Raw genomic sequence first — 20,861 nt, 5'->3', positions numbered from 1 at the left:
TGGGCTATAGTCCATGGGGTTGTGAAGAATTGGACATGACTGAGCAACTAACACATCAGAATGATAATGGCTCTGACCTAGCAGTTCGACCTCCGTGAATTCATCTGACTGATGAGTATACTTCATCATATACAAAGAGTACATCTGCAAGGTTATTTACTTCAGTACTGTTTGTAGTAGCAAAAGATTGGTAAAAAGAGAAGTAGTTAAACCATGAAACACCTATTCAGTGGAATCTGTGCAGCTGTGAAGTAGAATTAGACAGCTCTGCGTGTCCAGATTGGGATAGAGCTCAGTGATGTGTTAAGTGAAGATAACCGTGTGTTGAGCATTGCCATTTATTTGACATGGAGGAAGAATTAAAGAGTATCTATTGTATTGGCTTGTGTGTTTCCAAAACAAACTTTGGAAAGTACAAGCTGAGTAACAGTGCTTATATGTTCGACAAATAAAAATCGAATGGCTCATATCAACGGATTGTCTGTTCAGTGACCTAATAATTGGGAATTCCCTGGTAGTCCAGTGGTTAGGACTCCAAACTTTCACTGCTGAGGGTGTGGGTTCAATCCCTGGTCAGGGAACTAAGATCCCCGACTAGGGGATCTGCACAAGCCATGCAGTGTGGCCAAAACCAAACAAAATCAAACCTAATAACTGGTAAGTTGCTCTTTTAGAAAGTAGGTAACAGTTTTTAAACAGCTTGCCAAGTGTTTGGTCCTTGAAGAATATTGGTCTAGTTAGGGCCAGTGGGAAGTCCTTCCTGTGTTCATAGTCACCTTTTTCCCAGGTTTTTTAGCTTCACACCTGGATTGTACTAATTGGCTCAAATGGGAATTTCAGGTCACCCTCTGGGCTGCTCCCAGATTTGAATTCTGGAAACACTCATTGACACCTCAGGCTCCATTCTCTCTTAAATAAAATTCACTGATGCCGTCTGTCTCTCGAGTGTCTCACCTGGACCGTTGGAAGGACACTGTTCTTCCATGTGACCCCCAGCACAGCCTTCAGCTCCCCCTGTGCAGAAGGCTTCCCGTCTCCCTCCCACCCGTTGCCGGGGCTTCAGTCGTGCTGGGAAAGGTGGTCACTTGCCAGGATTTTCAGCTCTTCCCTAAAGCACTGTCTCCCTCCTTCAACCAATTTTTCTTCCAAATTCAATTCCTCTGTATGTTTCCTATGGGGACTCCGCCTTCTCATTCATCCAGCTCCATTCTGCCTGTATTAATGTGTGGTGGCTCTTTTTAAAATCTATCTTCATCTAGTTTTTGACTGTGTGAGGTCTTTGTTGCAGCGCTCAGAGTCTTTGTCGCATCGTGCGCACCTCAGTAGTTGCACCAGCTTGGTTGCTCCACAGCATGTGGGATGTTAGTTACCCAACCAGGGATCGAACCCACATCCTTTGCATTGCAAGGTAGATTCTTAACTGCTGGACCACCAGGGAAGTTCCTATCAGTTAATGTTGTGTGTAGTGTGTAACCCTCCTCAACTGGAAACTGTCTTTGAGGGCAGATACTGTCTGTTGCGTGAGGCTGAGTGGTGGCAAGAGCGCTATTTTTGGAGCTAATTCTGACTTCCCAGTTGTAATAGTACCACTCAGTGTCCAGGAGGCCTTAATTATCCTCTCTGAGCTCCACAGAGTCCCTGGGAAAAATTTGTGAGAAAACAAGTAAAACACTTAGCTCAGTGCCTGTCTCAGGCCAGGCGCCCGGCGCTCATTTCCTTCCCAGTCGCCCCGTCCTCCCACGTGTGTCTCTAGCGGCTGTGTGGTTAACGAGCATCCCAGATGTGTCAGGAGTACCTTTCCCCTTCCCACCCCCCCAGTATGCCTTCCTGGTGACGGCAGCCGTGCAGTTTGCTGGTGGGATCGTCATCTTCTTTGGACTCCTGGTGTCACCGGAAGAGATCGGTGAGAGAAGCTGCTTTTCTACTCAGATTGTCTTGCTAACATGGGCAAAGAGAAACCCGAGGCTGAAACAGCCCAGATATTTCTCCCTAGGAGAACTGTGAGCTCCCTTCAGTGAATTAAAAGAGCAGTCTTGCTGTTTTGTGTCCTGTGGACGCCACAGCCTCACCTGGCACAGCTGCAAATGTTTGAGGGAGTGAGGCTCACCTTTTTATAGATTCAGGGGAAACTCATCATTTGCAAATGAGGTTTTATAATGGAGACATTGGCTTGAAATTAGCATGGATGGATTTCGAATTTCGCTTCTTGAAACAGATCTTTTTTTTCTTCAGAAGAATAATTCGGTGAAATACTTATCTGTGGTTAAATACAGATCATACAGGCAGAACGTTCAAGTGAAACCACAGAAGCAGATAGATGTATGATTCTTCTATCTTTTGAGTCTTACTGAAGAGACACGTCAGTTTAATAGTACACAATTAACGAGTTTTTCTGTATGAGAGAGAGATAGCTTGATGTAGTTGAAAAAACAGTGTTTTGAAGCCAGATAAAGGAGAATTTGAGTCCTGGGTTTGTTGCTCATTAGCTGTGTGACCTTGATTGACCTTGGACTCTGAACGTTAGTAACTTTTTCTGTAAAATGCAAATAAAAATAGCATGGACCTCATAAGTAATGGTACATGTAAAGCACTTAGCCCAGTGCCGGGCACCCAGAGGGCACCCTCTCAATGTGGCTTTCGTTGTTGTAGGTATCCCAGGTATCGAGACAGAAGAAAATTTTGAAGAAGACTCACACAGGCCGTTAATTAATGGTGCTGAAAATGAAGATGAAGCTGAGCCTAATTATTCAATCCAAGAAGGCAATACTGTGAGCCAAGTCAAGGCAATAAGCTTCTACCAGGCATGTTGCCTTCCTGGAGTTATAGCGGTAAGGACTGTTCAAATCTCCTCACCGAAGCCTGGAAGATACCATAGCCTGGATAGTAGCACTGCCGGGGATAAGGCATCTTGAAGCAGTTAGCTTCTCTTCGAGACTTCATTTCAGGAACATATGTCCAGAGGAATCGCAAACAGTGGCCCTCAGCTTGTTTATTGACACTACTTGAACTTGTATCTGATACCCAGTGCAGGGGTTAGTACATTTTCTATGCAGAGCCAAATGTAAATGTTTGCAGCTCTGGGGCCACCATACAGTCTCTGCCACAGCCACTCAGCTCAGTAGAGCAGAGGACTCCACAGACAGTATGGAACCGGCGGACCTGACCGGAAGTGGCCCGTGAGCCCCAGTTTGCTGACCCTGATACATACTAGAGTTTGAGTAAGAAGGCAAAAGTGGGTCTTTTTGAATATATGCCTTTTGGCCTGTTGAAGTCTTACAGAATTATAAGTAGATCAAGAGGGGCTTGAGTGGTTCGTAAAGTCTGTCTTCTTTGCCAATGTTCTTGCCATTCTAGGGAAAAAAATAGTTTGTCCTTCTATAAAAGGCCAGAGCAGGCTGCTCCACAGTATCCCTTGGTAGTGCATTCCAGTGTTTCCATAACCTCCACAGTCAGGTTTTTTCCTAACGTCTAAACTGAGTCCACTCTGCCACAGTTTTTCTGTCTTGGTGTTCCGGGCCTCTGGCGCGGGAGTGGAGGCAAGAGGCCTAGGTCATGTTGCCAGCTTAGCCACCACGTCTCTGTGAGGTCTGTGGCGTTCCTCAGCCCTTCCTTGTGTCTCGGTTCCCCTTCCTGTGGATGGAAGGCCTACCAGTACATCCTCCCTGAAGTCTGCAATGTCGAGTTACTATGAATAAACACCTTTTTAATTTTATTGTTTAATGGTGCTTTATGAATACAACCTCTCAACTAGATTCAGAGTCTGCTGGTTGTCCTCTTTCATACTTAGCTGCTCCCTTCTCCCTACCCCAAGCTAAGAGAACTGACACTTGCCAACAGATACAGTTTAAGCGTGAGTTCAGATCGAAGTGCTAGTTCCCACAATTCTTCAACCAAAAGGTGACGTGTCATACAGGGAAATGCATGTTCCCGTTCCCCGCAGGCCTGTTCTTATGCTAATGATTAGTTATTTTTTTTTACAGTAGTTATTAAAATATTCTCCTAGTAAGAATTTAGTTTCTGAGACAGGACTTAGATTTGTTGTGAGTGGTGCTCACTTGCTGTCCCTTTGTATTTCACAAGCTATTGTTCCCCGCCATGGGCAGGGTATAAAGGAAATCCAGTGAACTTAATCCCTTTGTCTTTGTGGCCGGCTGTCTGGACAAAATGCACTCGTGGTTGAGATTTGGCTCTCTAGGGGGCGGCCGTCCTGCTAGGAAAGCTCCTTTAAAACAAGTGATACCTAGGGAATAAGTGGCAGCTCCAGGGAAGAGAATATACTGGCCAGACAACCTTTGAAGTGAGTCTCTCTGTTCCTCCCCCTTCTTCCTTTGATGCTGAATGTCAGGATTTCCTGGTAATAATGTGTTGAACATAGGTTTCTCAGCCTCACTGCCGTGTTATGGGAGCTCCTCAACCTAGAGCCACAAGGCCTGTGACGATCCTGTGCTTTCATTTTTGACTCAGAGCTTTCAGAAACTACCCTATGAAAGTAGTTTTCATGCTGATGCTTTTCTTAGACCTTTGGAACTAGAGTCCAGTCATGTTGCTTTGCATTGGTCATCATATTAACTTTGAAGGAAGTAGAACCTGAAAGGGCTGGCTGCTTGCAATAAAAGCTGTGATGTTTACTGGATTCGTTTGCTTATGGTTAGTGCTCCTCAGTGGCATGAATACCTTTTATCTTTATCTAAATAAAGAAATGTGAGTCCATGCCCTGCCTTATGGTTCAAAACACCCGTTTGCTTCTACCAGAAAGCCGAAAGGAGAAAAAAGTCTGGACAATTAGGGAGTAGTCCTCTGTGTTTTTAATCCCAAGGCTTAATATACTGCCTTTCTAGATGCTAAGTGGGGGGAGAGAGGAGGAAGTCAGGCAATGGGACTTTATAGGAACATTTAATTTTAAAATCAGGTACTATGCAGCCCCAGCTCTTCTGTTTGGTTTGGCTGTTTAATTGTATTAGAACGGTAGTTATGCTGTGCTGTTTGTTCCTTACTGACAGTGGGGTGTTTTCCTTGTAGTATTCACTGGCCTATGCGTGCTTGAAGTTAGTGAATTACTCCTTCTTCTTCTGGTTGCCCTTTTATCTGAGTAACAACTTTGGATGGAAGGAGGCCGAAGCTGACCAGCTGTCCATCTGGTACGATGTCGGAGGAATTATAGGTATGGCTAATGAAGCATCTTTTCCTCTAGCAAGAGTGAGTCACTAGTCAGATTTTATTGGGTTATGAAATCTGGCATCATTTAAAGTTTTATCACTTATTCCACAGCCCTTTTTCCTAAACTGTCCTACTGGTAAGTAGCCAAACTCTTTAAAAAAAAAAAAAAGTCCATAGAAAAGAGGACCCAGCCTGCGGCAGCCCTGTGATGTATAGAGCTCTTTTTTCTCAGCCCTTTGTTGCTGGATCAGTTCTTTGTCCTGGGACGCACCGGGATGTTGCTCTTTCTGATCTCTAAGTGTGAGCCTTTTGTACACTCCCAGGGACTGCTTAGCTCTAAAGTTAAAAGTATGTCAGAGATCCGAGTTACGTTCATTTTACCTATCACCCGCCGCCAAAGAAGAGAAACATATTAGCTTAGTGTATTATAAAGGTAGGAATAATAGCAGGGATTATTTTGTTTTGCAGTTGCTTCCTTGTACACAGCAGATTTTAATAGTGACTTTTTGCTATAGCTGGAAGCATAAACAAGGAAGTGGGAAACTTTAAAATCAGACAGACGTACAGCATGCATGTTAGTGGGTACCACCTGCATGGCTGTGGCAGAACCTTGGTAGCCTTTCTGTAATGTTTACATTTAGACATGTGGACAGACGAAACATGAAAGCACAGTGTACCCTTAGGTGATATGCTGTTATTGTGTTTGGATTGTGTGTCCCATTCTTTCAAAGTTGATTTTATTTATTTATTATTTTTGGCTGTGCTGGGTCTTCGTTGCTGCCTGGGTTTTTTTTCTTCCCTCTGGTTGCAGAGAACAGGGGCTACTCTCTAGCTGAGGTACACAGACTTCTCCTCTCTGTGGGTTCTCTTGTTGCAGAGCACAGGCCCTCAGGCACGTGGGCTTCAGTAGCTGCAGCTTCCGGGCAGCAGAGCCCAGACGCAGTAGTTGTGGCACATGGATTAGTTGTTCCATGGCGTGTGGGATTCTCTCAGATCAGGGTTTGAACCTGTGTCTCCCGAATTGGCAGGCGGATTCTTCACCAGAGTCATGAGGGGAGCCCCACAGCAGACTTTAATAGTGACTTTTTGATGTAGCTGGAAGTGTAAGCAAGGAAGTTGTTGTTTAGTCGCTCAGTTGTGTCTGACTGTTTGTGACCCCATGGACCGTAACCCGCTAGGCTCCTCTGTCTTTAGGATTCTCCTAAAGAATACTGGAGTGGGTTGCCATTTCTTTCTTCAGGAGATCTTTCCAGACCAGGGATTGCACCCATGTGTCCTGCATTGGCAGGCAGGTTCTATACCACTGAGCCACCAGGGAAGCCCAAACAGGGAAGTAGGAATCTTCAAAACCAGATGGATCTACAGAATGCATGGTAGTGGGTACCACCTACATGACTGTGGCAGAACCTTGGTAGCCTTTCTTTGCATTTAGATCTGTGGACAGACTAAACTGCCCTGAGTGTATGAAAACACAGTGTATCCTTAGGTGATAAGCTGTTATTGTATTTGAACTTGTATGCCCTCATTCTTAGACTCAGAGCCAAAGGAGAGGATGCTGCCTTTAGACTTGCATATACTTCTGTGTCCTGAACAGACTTATGATGAGGGTGTACCAGATGTCCCAATGGCCCGAGATTCTAAACAGGACTGTTTTTGAATGTGACTGTGTTGCTTCAAGGATCCACATCACCTCTTCTTCCTTTTTTTTTTTTTTAAACTATTTATTTATTTATTTGCCTGCGCTGAATTTTAGTTGCAGCACTCGAGATCTTCAGTTTTCATTGTGGTATTCTGGCTCTTTAGCTGCTACATGGAAACTCTTCAGTTGCGGCATGTGGGATCTGGTTCCCTGACCAGGGATTGAATTTGGGCCACCTGCATTGGGAGCGCAGAGTCTTAGCTACTGGACCACCAGGGAAGTCCCCCACATAAACTTTTTTTAAACATCTTGACCTATTAGTTTTTGCCAAACCATAATTGCTCCGTTTAATTTTAGTGAATATTTATGTTCACTGCTACTCATAACCTGTGACGCAGAGTCTCATTATTTTTCAAATAAAAAGCAGGGGGAAAAAAAAGACAAGAAAAGGCTTCACAGCTGATCGGAGAAGGGAAAACAGCAAGAAACAGTGAGGGTGGGTCTGATGATTTTTCCTGATTTTTGTGTCTGACTGGTGGTGTCTGCCCCCATCTGCCATCATGTGAGTTGACAGGTGATCTTTCTAAAAGGAAATTATGGAGGAGATTTTTTTAGGAGAGTCAGCTCTCTTGTTGGATAGACCAGTGTTAGGATCTTGCCGGTGGGTGGAGGGTACGTGGTAAGCAAGAGTCAGGTAACTAAGCTAATTTCAAGATGTTGATTGGGTTGCCCTTCTTTGTGTTGGAAGGTGGAACGCTGCAAGGCTTCATCTCCGACATGTTACAGAAAAGAGCGCCAGTGTTAGCTCTCAGTCTGCTTCTGGCCATCGGGTCCCTGGTTGGATACAGTCGTGAGTATTTCCTTGAGTTAAACTGTTTGCCTCATTTCTTAGGACTAAGGCATTTACTTGCCTCAAGTCAGTGATCAGCCCTGGGGAGGTGGTTGAGACCAGCCTCCAGGGCATAAATGGGGTCTTTGTATTGTCCTGTGAACAGCGGTAAAAGTATCATTACGTAGTTTTATTTGCATTGGGGAGGAAACTGGCATCTCTTGTGCTTTGTCGGTTTGTTTAAAAGCTTGCTTGGGAGTGTATATGCTTTGTCCAAGGGTAGGCTCCAGCAGTGCAGCGTTAGAGCCAATAAAACCATAAAAGGGACAAGATTTCAAAAGAGGAAAGATGGTAATTAGTAGGTTTGGTGTATGTCCCTTAAGATGCTGCTGAGATAGGAGTGTTCCTGTAGCTTTTAGAAGTCACAGTAGCTGGAGCACCAGCGAGAGGCAGACGTTACAGATAAGGGTCGGGAGAGGTGGTGGTGGAGCCGCATCCGCTTGCTGTCTCTGGGAGTGGTCTGTGAGGCCATGGGAATGCAGGCCTGTGTGTCCTGTTGGTGGAGACACATGTACGGCGCCCCTCGCGTTTCACCCTGTGTCCATCTTTCCTTGCAGGCTCTCCAGACGACAAGGCCGTCAATGCGCTTCTGATGGCTGTCACAGGTACAGCACAGGCTCCATCTCGCTGTCTTATTCCTCTGTAAATAAAAAGGGAAAAAGGAAACTGATTGCTCCTTCAAGCTGAGTTATTCTAAGCCTTAATTATAGAAAACTCAGGTGGTAAAAGGACAGATGCCTCACCCAGATCCTGCTTCTCTGCTCTCATGTGATCACCTCAGTCCTGGTGTGACAGAAGCGCAGTCCCTTAGAGATTTCTTCCGATTTTTGATCGCAGCCCACACCCGCTCATATCACTCCTGGAAGTGGTGTAGGAAGAATGGCCCATTGGAAACCAGTTCACCAACTTTCAGAAAGTCCAGTATAGCTGGTTTTTCCTCCAAGTTGGAGTTGGTCATTATTTCTTCCCTTGAACCCCAGATGAATCAGTTGAGTGCCATTAGGGACCATGTTATAGAAAAACTCCTATATTCAATTTGAACTCATGGGATAGTTGAAGCTGCTGCTGCTCTGTGAGACTCTTGGCCCTGACCGTGCTCAGTCCTGTGGCAGCCTCGCCGAGAACAGTGGCAGATGGAACCCCTTGCACCGTTTAAATTGCTTTTTCTCCTCTCTCTCTCTTTCTCAATGTTTGGTTGAATTTGGGTATTCAGATACTCTGACTCATCTCTGCCATAATAGAATTTGATAAACTAGTGCAGACAGTTGTCAGTGAACACACACTTCACCGGATTAGAAAGGTCTGTGTTCACTCTGTTTTCTAGAGGAAAGTGGATGCTAACTAAGATGTTACATCTGGGGGAGTTTCCATTTTTACAGGTAATTTTCCCCACTTCTTTCCGTTTCTCTCCAACAGACCAATTAGAGTATTGGGATTAGAGTTTACGTAATTCTCGATAGATTGGTAGCGCATTGTTGAGTAGTGTCTTAATAAGAACCTGTTCTGTTTCTGACTTTAGGATTCTTTATTGGTGGACCTTCTAATATGATTAGCTCTGCTATTTCTGCGGACCTGGGTCGTCAGGAGCTGATCCAAGGGAGCAGTGAGGCTTTGGCGACTGTCACTGGGATCGTTGATGGAACCGGGAGCATTGGAGCTGCGGTGGGCCAGGTGAGAGGGCAGGGAAGGCTGGACAGGGAGTGTTTAGCGGTGGAAGGGTCTACCTGCGCCTGCAGGGCCACGGTAGGTGGCGCTCCTGTGCTGTAGTGCACTGTACTAAAAGCCTTGGGTTCTTAGTGACCTAGCATGGAAGGCCACTCTGCATTTATCAGTTCCTCCTTTCTACTTGTACCTTCAGAGTCTTCCCGTCTAGAAAGAAGCGAACACTTGGTAAGACTGATCCTTCAGTCCCTGCTGCCCGCCACCTCCTCTTCCAGCCTGAACTTGGCACTTCAGGGAGGCCAGGAGACTCATGCTTCTCATTACCCCGCACTTGACACGCAGGCCCCAACTCTCTCACCCTCCAAACACAGATTTACACACATCCTTCCCACAGATCCCCGCCAGAAATCGCCATGGACCCTGCAGCTGCCCTGCAATGCTTCCTCTGCTTCCTACAACTGTGTTTCAAAAGACAGTTCATAAATGTCTTACATCAGAATCAATCGGGAATTCATTAAAGTACAGAACACTTAGCTTACTGTGGACTTGCTGAGTGAGGGCCTGGGGATCTGTATTTCAACAAGCCATCCTGGCAAGTCCTGTGCACGCTATAAAGTTTGAGATCTTCTAGGCAAGAGTGGCCTACTGTAGGTAGTCAGAACTGTTGTCTCTCTTTTTGGCATGTGGGATCTTAGTTCCCTAACTGGGCGTCGAACCTGCACCCCCTACATTGGAAGCGTGGCATCTTAACCACTGGACCACCAGGGAAGTCCTTGTCAGAACCGTTCACATTGATCTTTCTTGCTTTCATTCAGCTTCAGAAAGGCACTGTTTCTCTGGGACAGTCATGAGTATTTGTCTCTCCTGGGGTATACCACTCTCAGTCATTGAGTGCTAATTTTGTAAAATGTAGATTTGAGAATCAACTGTATGGGTAAAATATTTGAAACTGTGGCAGTGATGTGATGTTTAATGGGGAGAGAAAATATGGGCAGAACCTCAGAGGATGCCCAGTGGTCACAGAAAGAGGAAGCCAGAATTTGAGGGGTGGGGGTGTTACTCAGACCACAAATGAAGAGAGGTCAGGAGAAAGAATGGAAGGAAAAAAGGCTTGTAGTTTTGACACTGACGTCTTTAGATGGCCTTGAAAATTGAGGCATTGCTCGCTTAATGGGAGTGGATCACTAGTATCTGATCGTGAGTGGTTAATACAAGAGCAGATGTTGCTGGAGATTGTTGTGGTTTAGTTTGTCGTGTCTGGCTTTTTGTGACCCCCATGGACTGTAGCCCACCAGGCTCCTCTGTCCTTAGAATTTCCTGGCAAAAATACCAGAGCGGGTTGCCATTTCCTTCTCCAGGGGATCTTCCCAGCTCAGGGATTGAACCTGCATCTCTTGCACTGGCAGGTGGATTCTTTACCACTGAGCCACCTGGGAAACCCATTGCAGGAGATACACCAACTTAATGCACTCTTTCCCTGGTCATATAGTACATATTTATTTGTTAATGTCTGTCTCTCCCACTGTAAGATGAACTTCATGAGGACAGTGTTTTGTTTTGTGTTTTGCTGTCACCCGAGTCCTGGGAATGGTGCCTGGCACACATGAGACATTCAGGTACTTCTTGAATGGTTGTAGAAAGAATGATTTATAGGATCAGGGTGTTAGCTTATTTGATTATGAAACTAAAGAGAAAAAAAAAAACTTAGCAAAGGTAAGAGAACTTTGTTTTCTTACCGTGCTCTGGAGTAGGAACTAAAAAATGCTATTGGCCACCTGTTCAGATGTCTTTGTATAAAGGGTATTGGGCATCCTTTTCTGAAATGACTGTATTTTAGGTTTTCTTTCTTAGCTAATGTTTTCTTCATTAATCAGATGGATGGATTGTAATTAGCATTTCAAGGAGTTTCTTTTTAATTAGAATGCCTGCTAGTCTTAAGATCCCAAACTAGGAACTTGGGGTCCGCATTAGACTGACTTTCACGGTTTTAGAAGCAAAATCAGGAGTAAATCATTGTTCACTTTACTCATTCCCCTGGTGTGTTGAGTTTTGAATGATTTCTTACTGTTTGAGGTATAAAACCCCAAACTTCATGACTTAATATTAAAAATTTCGGACTCCCCCTGGTGGTCCAGTGGTTTAAGACTCCTCACTTCCACTGCAGGGGGCACAGGTTCAGTACCTGGTCAGAGAACTGAGATCCCACATGCCGCACAGTGTGGCCAAAACAAAAAACAAAAATTCTGTAAACTTGGCCACTGCTGCTGCTAAGTCACTTCAGTCGTGTCCGACTCTGTGTTACCCCATAGACGGAAGCCCACCAGGCTCCCCCGTCCCTGGGATTCTCCAGGAAAGAACACTGGAGTGGGTTGCCATTTCCTTCTCCAATGTGTGAAAGTGAAAAGTGAAAGTGAAGTCGCTCAGTCGTGTCCGACCCTTAGCGACCCCATGGACTGCAGCCTACCAGGCTCCTCCATCCATGGGATTTTCCAGGCAAGAGTACTGGAGTGGCTTGCCATTGCCTTCTCCGAACTTGGCTGCTAGCACTCGCCTAATCCACATTGAATGGCTTTGTTCTCTCAGCCTTTCCTTGACTCCCCGAGAACAGTACTGCTCTCTCCCCCTGGTTCCCACAGCAGTGGGTGCACACCTCTAGCAGAACAGTTGCCACAGTGTTTCACACTGACCGGTTGATTGATCCCCGGTGTCAGACTCTGCCTCCTTGAGGATAGAACCGTGCTGTGTCCTTCCTGTTTGCGTACCCAATGCTTAATATGCTTTTGACACACAGCAGGGGTTCAGTAGGTTAAATTGCAGTGTTTTCCCAAGAGATATGAGAACAAATGTCATAAACATTTTTACACAAATGTGTTTCACAGCAAATGATCATTTATAACAGCTAAGAAGTAGAAACATCCTTACGTCCATCAACTGATGAAGGGATAAGTACAATATGATATATTCATATAATGGAGTATTATTTGGCAGTTCAAGAGGAATGAAGGTTTGATAGATGGTACAGTAGGGATGAACTTCAACTCTATTATGCTAAGTAAAAGGAGCTAGTCACCAAAGACCACCTATTTATGTGATTTCATTCATATGAGATACCCGGAATAGGCAAATCCATAGAGAAAGAAATTAGATTAGTGGTTGCTTTGGGTTGGGTGGATCTGGAGAGTGACTCCTAATGGGTTTCTCTTGGAGTGATGAAGATGGTCTAAAATTAGATTATGGTGATAGTTGCACAACTCTGTAAGTATACAAAAATCCATTGAGTGATATGAGCTCAGTATTATGTAAATTGTATGTCAGTAAAGCTATTTAAAAGATAAAGTAGCATCCAGAGAGTTTGGAGGGCCACTGTGCTTCCTCTAATGGGTGATTACACCTCTGCTTTTTTGTTTTCCGTGAGGCCATCCAGGCTAAATCACTCAGTTGTTCTCCTTTTATTTCTCCCACTTAAAATTTTTACTAATAATGTGATCAAAGAACATGGGTTAAATGATCATGTCGGTGGTCAGCTGAGTTTTGAGAAGGGTACCAAGACCACTCATTGGGGAAAGAGTGGTTTCTTCACCAAAAGGTGCTGGGAAAGCAGGATGTACACATTGCAAAATGATTAATTTGGACCCTTACCTTACACTTTGTACAAGACTTAACTCAAAATGGATCACATACCTAACTTTAAGAGCTAAAACTAATAAAACCCTTAGAAGAAAACATAGGGACAACTCCTTATGACAGATGTGTACCAGTGGTCAGTGAACCCCTGAAAAGATTCTCAGCATCCTTAGTCTGTTAGGGAAATGTAAAAGAAAAACATGAACTACCACTTGACACCTAATTAGGATGTCTGTAATTAAAGCAACTCGTTGCATGAGGTGGCCAAAGTACTGGAGTTTCAGTTTTAGCATCAGTCCTTCCAATGAACACCCAGGATTGATCTCCTCTAGAATGGACTGGTTGGATCTCCTTGCAGTCCAAGGGACTCTCAAGAGTCTTCTCCAGCACCACAGTTCAAAAGCATCAATTCTTCGGCGATCAGCTTTCTTCATAGTCCAACTCTCACATCCATACATGACCATGGGAAAAACCATAGCCTTGACTAGACGGACCTTTGTTGGCAGAGTAATGTCTCTGCTTTTTAATATGCTAGGGAGGGATTGAGGGTGGGAGGAGAGGGGGACGACAGAGAATGAGATGGATTGATGGCATCACCAACTCAATGGACATGAGTTTGAGTGAACTCTGGGAGTTGGTGATGGACAGGGAGGCCTGGCGTGCTGTGATTCATGGGGTTGCGAAGGGTCGGACACAACTGAGGGACTGAACTGAACTGAACTGAATTAAAGCAAAGTAGAACAAAGTAGTAAGCATTGGTGAGGATGTGGAGGAATTCCATACAGTGCTGGTAGGAATGTAAAATCACACAGCTGTTGTAGAAAATGCTGTGATGGTTCCTCAAAAAGGTGGACATTATCATATGACCCAGCAGTTCCACTGCTAGGTATGCTGTACTCCAAAGACTTGAAGACAGTCTCAGTTATTTGTTTGCCGTTGTTCATTGCAGCATTATTCATAATAGCCACAAGGTGGAAACAACTAAAATGTCCATGGATAGATGAATAGATAAACAAAATGTGGTATATCTATGCAGTGGAATATTATTCAGCCATGAAAAGGAGTGGAGTTCTGATGTGTGCTACAACATGAATGAACCTTAACAACATTATGCCTAGTGAAATCAGGCACGCACAAAAGGGCAAATATTGGGTGATTCTGCTTAACACAAAATATCTAGAATGGGCAAATTCATAGGAATAGAAAGCAGATTAGAGTTTGTCAGGGGCTGAGGAGACGGACCATTGGAGAGGTCTTGCAGAGAGTTCATAGGTGCAGAGTTTCTGGGGTGATGAAAAAGTTTGAAAATAGGTAGTGGTGATGGTTGTGCAAAGTCATGAATGTATTTGGTGCTGGTGAGTTATATGTACAACGAAAGATTGCTAAAATGGCAAGTTGTATGTTATATGTATTTTACCATAATTTAAAAAAAAAGAAAATGGGTTAAAAGCTATTGGATACTTTTTAGTAATTGAAAATAAAAGAATAGGCTGTTGAGTGTCAAAGTCATGTAGTAATCCTGTGAGGCAAATATTGTAATTGAAGAATGAGTGGTATACTTAAAAGATGAACTGTTTTTAAAAACATCAGTTATAGTACCTTTCACTGGAAGAATGGATGATTAAACAGAAGTGGTTTGAGGCTGTTCATCATTCTCTCTTAATAGCAAAGTGAAAAAAATATAGACCTCTTAGACTTAGGTCTTCCGTTCTATTTTTTCTTTGGATTCTGCCAGCTTACCAAATGAAGGCTGTCAGTAAAGCTTAACTAGGAGCACGTATATACAGGGGCTCTGCAGACTGCAAAACATTATACACACCGACTCCCTTCTCATTTTCTAGACGAGCCATGTTTCATCTGCCTTTTAGCTACTTCATTTTATTAATTTATAAAGGATTATATTGTGATTTCTTTTTCTCCCTTTTAGTATTTAGTGTCTTTGATCCAGGACAACCTGGGATGGATGTGGGTTTTCTACTTTTTCATTCTTATGGTAAGTATGTGCCCTTTTTTTTTTTTTTATAAACTAGTAGTTTTTTTTCCTTAGGATTTACGTATTTATCTTATTATTTATCTTTGGCCATGCTGGGTCTGTTTGCTGCATGGGCTTCTCTTTAGTCGAGGCGAGCAGGGGCTCCTCTTGGTTGTGTGCGGGGGCATCTCACTGCAGTGACTTCTCTTGTTGCAGAGCACAAGCTCAGTAGTTCTGGTGCCCGGCCTTTCTGCTCTGCAGCATGTGGGATCCCAGATCAGGGATCGAACCCGTGTCCGTTCTACTGGCAGGCAAATTCTTAACCACTAGTCCACCAGGGGAGCCTTTAGCTATTAGTTTTTAAATTAAATTAGTTCAAAACATTTACTGAAATCACTTTTTTTTTTAAATGTGCAAAGTAGTCTTTTTTTGTTGTTGAATTAATTGGCTTAAAGTAAATGGCATGTATTTGAGATATAAAATTTGGGACGATTTAACATATGTCCATACACATCTGTGAAACCATTATCCGGATCAGGGCAGGAAGTGTCCATCACTTCCAAAAGTTTCCCCATAGCCCCTTTGTCATGCCTTTGTCCCACCTCTCTCCACCAGGGAACTGCTGGTCCACTTTTCTGTCACTGTAGACTACTTTGCATTTTCTTGAGTCTCATATACATGGAATCATCACTCCGTATTTTTGTCTGCTTCTTCCAATCAGCATAATTATTTTAAATTCATTCATGTTATTGCATGTGTCAGTAGTTCATTTCTTTTTATGGTTAAATCACTTCTTAAACCAGCAACATTGCTGACTGCTTTTAAAGATTCTTCTGTGAAAAGTAACATCTTACTATTCTAAAAGACATATTCATTTTTCAAGGAAGAAAAGGGCTGTTACATTTGCCCTTGACCTGAGTCTAATGAGTATTATCATTCATGATTCCAGAAAAAATGGTGAGAGACTTATATCACCAACTGTTAATCAGGGTACTTCTTCCACGGTACTCTCTGTCACTAAATATAATTTGGGAATTCTGAAGGAAATGTGTATGCCAAACCACGTAGGGTTAAAAAAGAAGCATTGCTATAATTAACACTGTGGCGTGCAAGTTCTAAAATGAACCTTGAGTCTCTTGAGAAAATATCTGTTGCGCCTTAGATATTCTTTGCTGGAACTCTGTATTTTCTGGGAAACAGCCAATACAGAATAAGGCCTGGTGCTTTTAAAACATTGCTCTCTGTTGAATAAGCACGTGACGTTGTCTTACCACGTTATTGAGACACAGTGCTCGAGATCGGTCCACTTGAGAGTCTGGTGACAGCTTCGTGCACCAGAGGGTGTATTCAGTATCCTTTCCCTCAGTTGAGAGCATCCTAATTGGAGGCAGCCTCCATTGCCCAAGTCCAGACACTGTCCTCCAGCCTCGTCCAAAGGGCCTTGGAGACAGCTCAGCACCTGGAATCCCCTGGAGCGGCCTTAAGGCTTATGTTCTCTGCTGTCACAAAGGATGCTTCCGTTAGCTTCACTGGTTTCTGGCTCCTAAAGGCTGGGCCCTATAACTCTGTGTTCCACTTCTGATATCTGCCCTAAGCAGAGGGAGATATCTCCTGATGTACCTGCTGGTCTAGTCATACAAGAAATTCTTACAGAAAACTGAATCTGTTAGAAGAAACACTGTTTGAAATCTGAGCTCCAGTATCAATTCTCTGTTCTACTTATAGCAAATTATTTCATTAGGTTCTTTTTTTGAGGAGACTGTAATGTTATATTAAGTATTTTGTTATAGTAACTGTAATTTTCAAAGTCATTTTCTGTATCATTAAAGATTAAGAGTTATCTTTGTACGAAGTCAAAAAGAATGTAGTCCAAATTCATTATTATGTTCAAACGATGAAGCAGTAACAGAATTAAATTATCACTGCACATTTAATGCTCTTTTTCTCTTCACAGACAAGTTGCACAATTCTGTTTATTTCACCATTAATAGTGAGGGAAACATGCTCTCTTATGCAAAGACGACAAACTCGCGTATTGAATGAGTGACCGGTGCCCACAAAAGAACATCAGGACTCTTACTTCTTTTAATTCACCCTGTTTTGGGTTTGTCTTAAGAACTCCAACATAACCTCAGATTGTCAGGCCTCTTTCAGCAGTGTCAGCCGCCGGAGATGCTGTCCAGAGTGAAGGCTGGGTTTTTCTACACTACACTACAGGAATTAATGATTTTTATTTATCGCTGTTCCGTGAATGTACCGAATGGCCTGTGAATCTGCCAGCAACTCTGTTGGCCTGTGGAGGTTCATCCCTTTAACCATAAATGCTTTATTGGACTTGGACCCTCGTTCTCCAACCTGGAAAGCTGAGTGACCACGAGGCAGTCGTGCTCGGTTTGTAGCAATGACACGCTCCATGAATAGAAAGGATCATTGCATTTTGCTTCGGTCATGAGTTTACAGAGAGCAGCTCATCTCTGAAGCATCACATCCTGGTACAGTGCTCCAGCTGGGTCCAGCGTAAGCCTGTCTTGGACAGAGAATCCCTTAGTTAAACTCTAAGTGGGAAAAGGCACACTGCGTGCTGAGTGGCTCAGTTACTTTGTGTCTGCCCTGAAGTCGATCAGCTCTGGAAGCAGAAATATCTTCCAGTGATTGTCAGCTGTTCTCCTCCATCTTCATTCAGAATTACCTTCAACTCTTGGAAGTCTTTTGTCTTCCTGTCAAGGACCATGAGGTACCTCAGTTGTGAACATTCCAGGATGTAATTTATAACAGAAATACTCAACCCCAGGCGTGTTCTCTGGGAACTGTTTAGGATCCACTAGGAAGCCAGTCGGCTTAGCCCTATTTTCAGAGGCTCGGTCTCTGTCATAACCGGGTTCCTTTCGTTACCTCAGCAGAAGACTAGAATTAGAGAAAAAGGAAAGACCATTTGGCCTTCTATTCATTAAGTACGTGACGTTGAATCACAGTGGATTATTAGGGCCTGAGAGGTATCTAGGTATCTATTCTTTAGATGTTTGTAGAATATACATCTTCAAGGCTGTGAATTCTATACTAATTATCAATATTTTAAGGTCATCCTGTATATGTATTTTAAATTATGAAAGTGAGCAGGCGAAAAATGTGCAATTTTGAGGGCTGCCTAATTTACATGGAGTTAGGGGAAATTTTTCAACCTCTTGCTTTATACTTTCAAATGTGTGTTTATGAACTTTTTATTTAATCAAGCAGACTTCCAATCAGTTAACTGCTCATTACTGACAGAAAGGGAAACTTTTGAAACACGGAAAGGGAAAATAAACTGATTTTTATAATAAATATCTGTCCGTGTGGTTATTTTCTTTATACTCTGAGTTGCGCATTGTAGAATGTGACTCACACCTGGAGATTTCCTGCTCCTGAGTGTTCCCTGCTGACCAGCCACTGGCCCTGCCGGGCTGCTGGATTGTACAGGCCTGTGTCTACTGCCTTCTGAAAAAGCCTTCCCTTCTTCTTTGTGCAGGACTGTGCTGACTTTGGATGAGTGGCCTAGTTGTAGTTTAAGAATCGTCTGTGGATGAAGCCCATTTTGGTTATTTAGCCTCTTGGTGACCTTTGGCTGAGAGAATTTCCTCTCCCCCGCCATGTAATCAGTGTGGTCACACCTTCGTATCCTGACACCAACCATTGTTTTCTTGCCCCAGTTTAAACTTAGCTGGACGAGTGTTCTTCTGACCTCTCTGTAGCCCCCAAGCTGTACCTGCAGTGACATTATAAATAAAAATAACTCCTTGGCATTGAATGAATTATATCTTGAGCTACGGGTAGATTGCCTATTGTTCTGGTTCTGGCAGTCTACATACGGGTTAGTTTTAAAGAACTCATAAGAATTGACCTCACGTTCTTAGTGTTTTTCCCTTGAAGAAAAGGCCGTCATGAAGGCTAGTTTGGAAAAGCATTCTCTGACACCTCGATCTCTGATAGAATGCTCTGGCCTGCTTTTTCTTGTCACATGGTGGTTTCTCCTTCTGTGCATACTAAGTCACTTCAGTCATGTCCGACTTTTTTGTGACACCATGGACTGTAGCCTACCAAGGTCCTCTATCCATGAGATTCTCCAAGCGAAAATACTGGAGTGGGTTGCCATTTCCTCCTCCAGGAGATCTTCCCGACCCAAGGATCGAACACACGTCTCTTACATCACCTGCATTGGCAGGCAGGTTTTTTGCCACTAGCATCACCTGGGAAGCCCTTTCTCCTTCCTTGTCGTTTCAAAGGGAGAAGGGCCCCTCTCCACTCCGGCTTATTCTAATCTTTGCTGCTTCCTGGAGAATGGTCCCCACAGTCACCACTCACACAAAAGTGTCTTGAGGGCCCGCACCTGTGTGTGTCGTGATGTTCAGTGAGACGGAGGGTACAAGATGTTCTTGTCTACTCCTTCCCTCTCCTTTGCAACCTTCGATGTCCTCCCATCTCCCACATAGGTAGCTGACACAGCCCTTTCCTATCCCGACTAGTTCTTCTGACTTATGTCCTATTTTCCTTTTCAAGACCAAGTCCTTTGAGTTAACAGATGGTATCTGCTGCCTTCCTGGCTGATATACTTCCTCCTCAACTAGGGAACTAATTCCATTCATCCAAGACAGTCCTGGTTTATGTCTGGTGCTCTGACATAATTATCATGTCATAATTGCAGCACCCCTCTCTGCTCTCCCAAGTATTCTAGTTTGGATGTCTTACCTTTAACCTCTGACCTTTTTTTCTGTATCGCTGCAGTGCGACGGAATGTCATAGAACTTAAGCGATCTTTTTTTTTTCTCATTCCTTTCTTAATCCTCCTCTCAAACTTGATGCCGGTAACCCCTTCATCTTCTCCAGGACTTTTTTCCTTTGGCTTCTGTGGCATTTCAATGTATTGAATCTCCTTGCCTCCTTTTTTTTTTCCCCACTGGGTTCTATTCTCTGCTCATCTTCTGCTAGTTTCTATAATAGGGGTCACCAGCTTTCCCAGAGAGCTGTTCTTAGAACCTAACAATAGCTCTGTTAAGTCCTAAAGAGAGGTATGGCACCTGTTTACATAACACTATCTGGTGTTTAGTTAAGAGCAAGTCTCAAGGGAAGTGAGCTCAATTTATGTAGCCTCAATGCCCATCCTGTCCCCACCCAGACCACACTGCCAGTTGCCTTCATGAATGGTTTTCAGATTTTCCTCAGTCAGAAGCCCTTTTGAGAATCCAAAACCCATGTATCCTCTCCATGTATCAAAATGCACTTATAAACATTCAAGATTTGGTACAGGGGGCTTCCCTGGTGGCTCAGTGGTAAACAATCTGCCTGCCAGTGCAGAAGACTCAAGTTCGATCCCTGATCCAGGAAGATCCCACATGCTGTGGAGTGACTAAGCCCACGCCCCACAACTATTGAGCCTGTGCTCTCGAGCTGCGACTACAGAAGCCCGTGAGCCCTAGAGCCTGTGCTTTACAACTGGAGAAAAGTCCTCGCAGTGAAAAAGACCAAGCCCAGCCAAAACTAATAAATAAAATTACTAAAGAGGAAAAAACCAGTTTATTACAGGGTGTTTGTGGACCAAAACTTGAAGCCTGTCCTTGGACCACAAAGTTAGAAACCTTGGTTGAGAGAATCGGGTGTACCTGTTTGCCTGAGGTTTCCCACAGCCCAGCTTCTGTATGTTTCTTGATTGAATCTCCCACTGTCCCTCTACACGAACTTGCTACAGAATCAGACTGGTCATCTTAACTGTTGTTTAGTTGCTAAGTTGTGTCTGACTCCTTTGCGACCCCACAGACTGCTGCCTGCCAGGCTCCTCTGTCCATTGGATTCTCCAGGCAAGAATACTGGAGTGGGTTGTCATTTCCTTCTCTAGGGGATCTTTCCGACCCAGGGATTGAAACTGTCTCCTGGATTGGGGTCCTCAG

General features: G+C 43.9%; 1 protein-coding gene across 3 annotated transcripts in view; it reads left to right on the top strand.

Annotated features, from left to right (window-relative positions):
- Positions 1-18,673, top strand: part of SLC37A3 (solute carrier family 37 member 3) — a 54,362-nt gene extending 35,689 nt beyond the window's left edge. Inside the window, exons 5-12 of one of the 3 annotated variants that reach the window (XM_055421364.2) lie at positions 1,819-1,903; positions 2,650-2,828; positions 5,020-5,161; positions 7,545-7,646; positions 8,243-8,290; positions 9,205-9,356; positions 14,899-14,964; positions 16,898-18,673. In XM_055421364.2, the coding sequence (XP_055277339.2) occupies positions 1,819-1,903; positions 2,650-2,828; positions 5,020-5,161; positions 7,545-7,646; positions 8,243-8,290; positions 9,205-9,356; positions 14,899-14,964; positions 16,898-16,990 (867 nt within the window). In that variant the 3' untranslated portion in view covers positions 16,991-18,673. The remainder of the gene's footprint in view (positions 1-1,818; positions 1,904-2,649; positions 2,829-5,019; positions 5,162-7,544; positions 7,647-8,242; positions 8,291-9,204; positions 9,357-14,898; positions 14,965-16,897) is intronic. The other 2 variants (XM_088834693.1, XM_055421363.2) reach the window with 2 other exon arrangements.
- Positions 18,674-20,861: the final 2,188 nt, after the last annotated feature.

Source organism: Moschus berezovskii, chromosome 3 (genome assembly GCF_049115385.1).
Source record: "Moschus berezovskii isolate FMDL1 chromosome 3, NW_MosBer_1.0, whole genome shotgun sequence".
Lineage (NCBI taxonomy): Eukaryota > Metazoa > Chordata > Mammalia > Artiodactyla > Moschidae > Moschus > Moschus berezovskii.
This window is presented reverse-complemented; position numbering and strand designations above follow the sequence as displayed.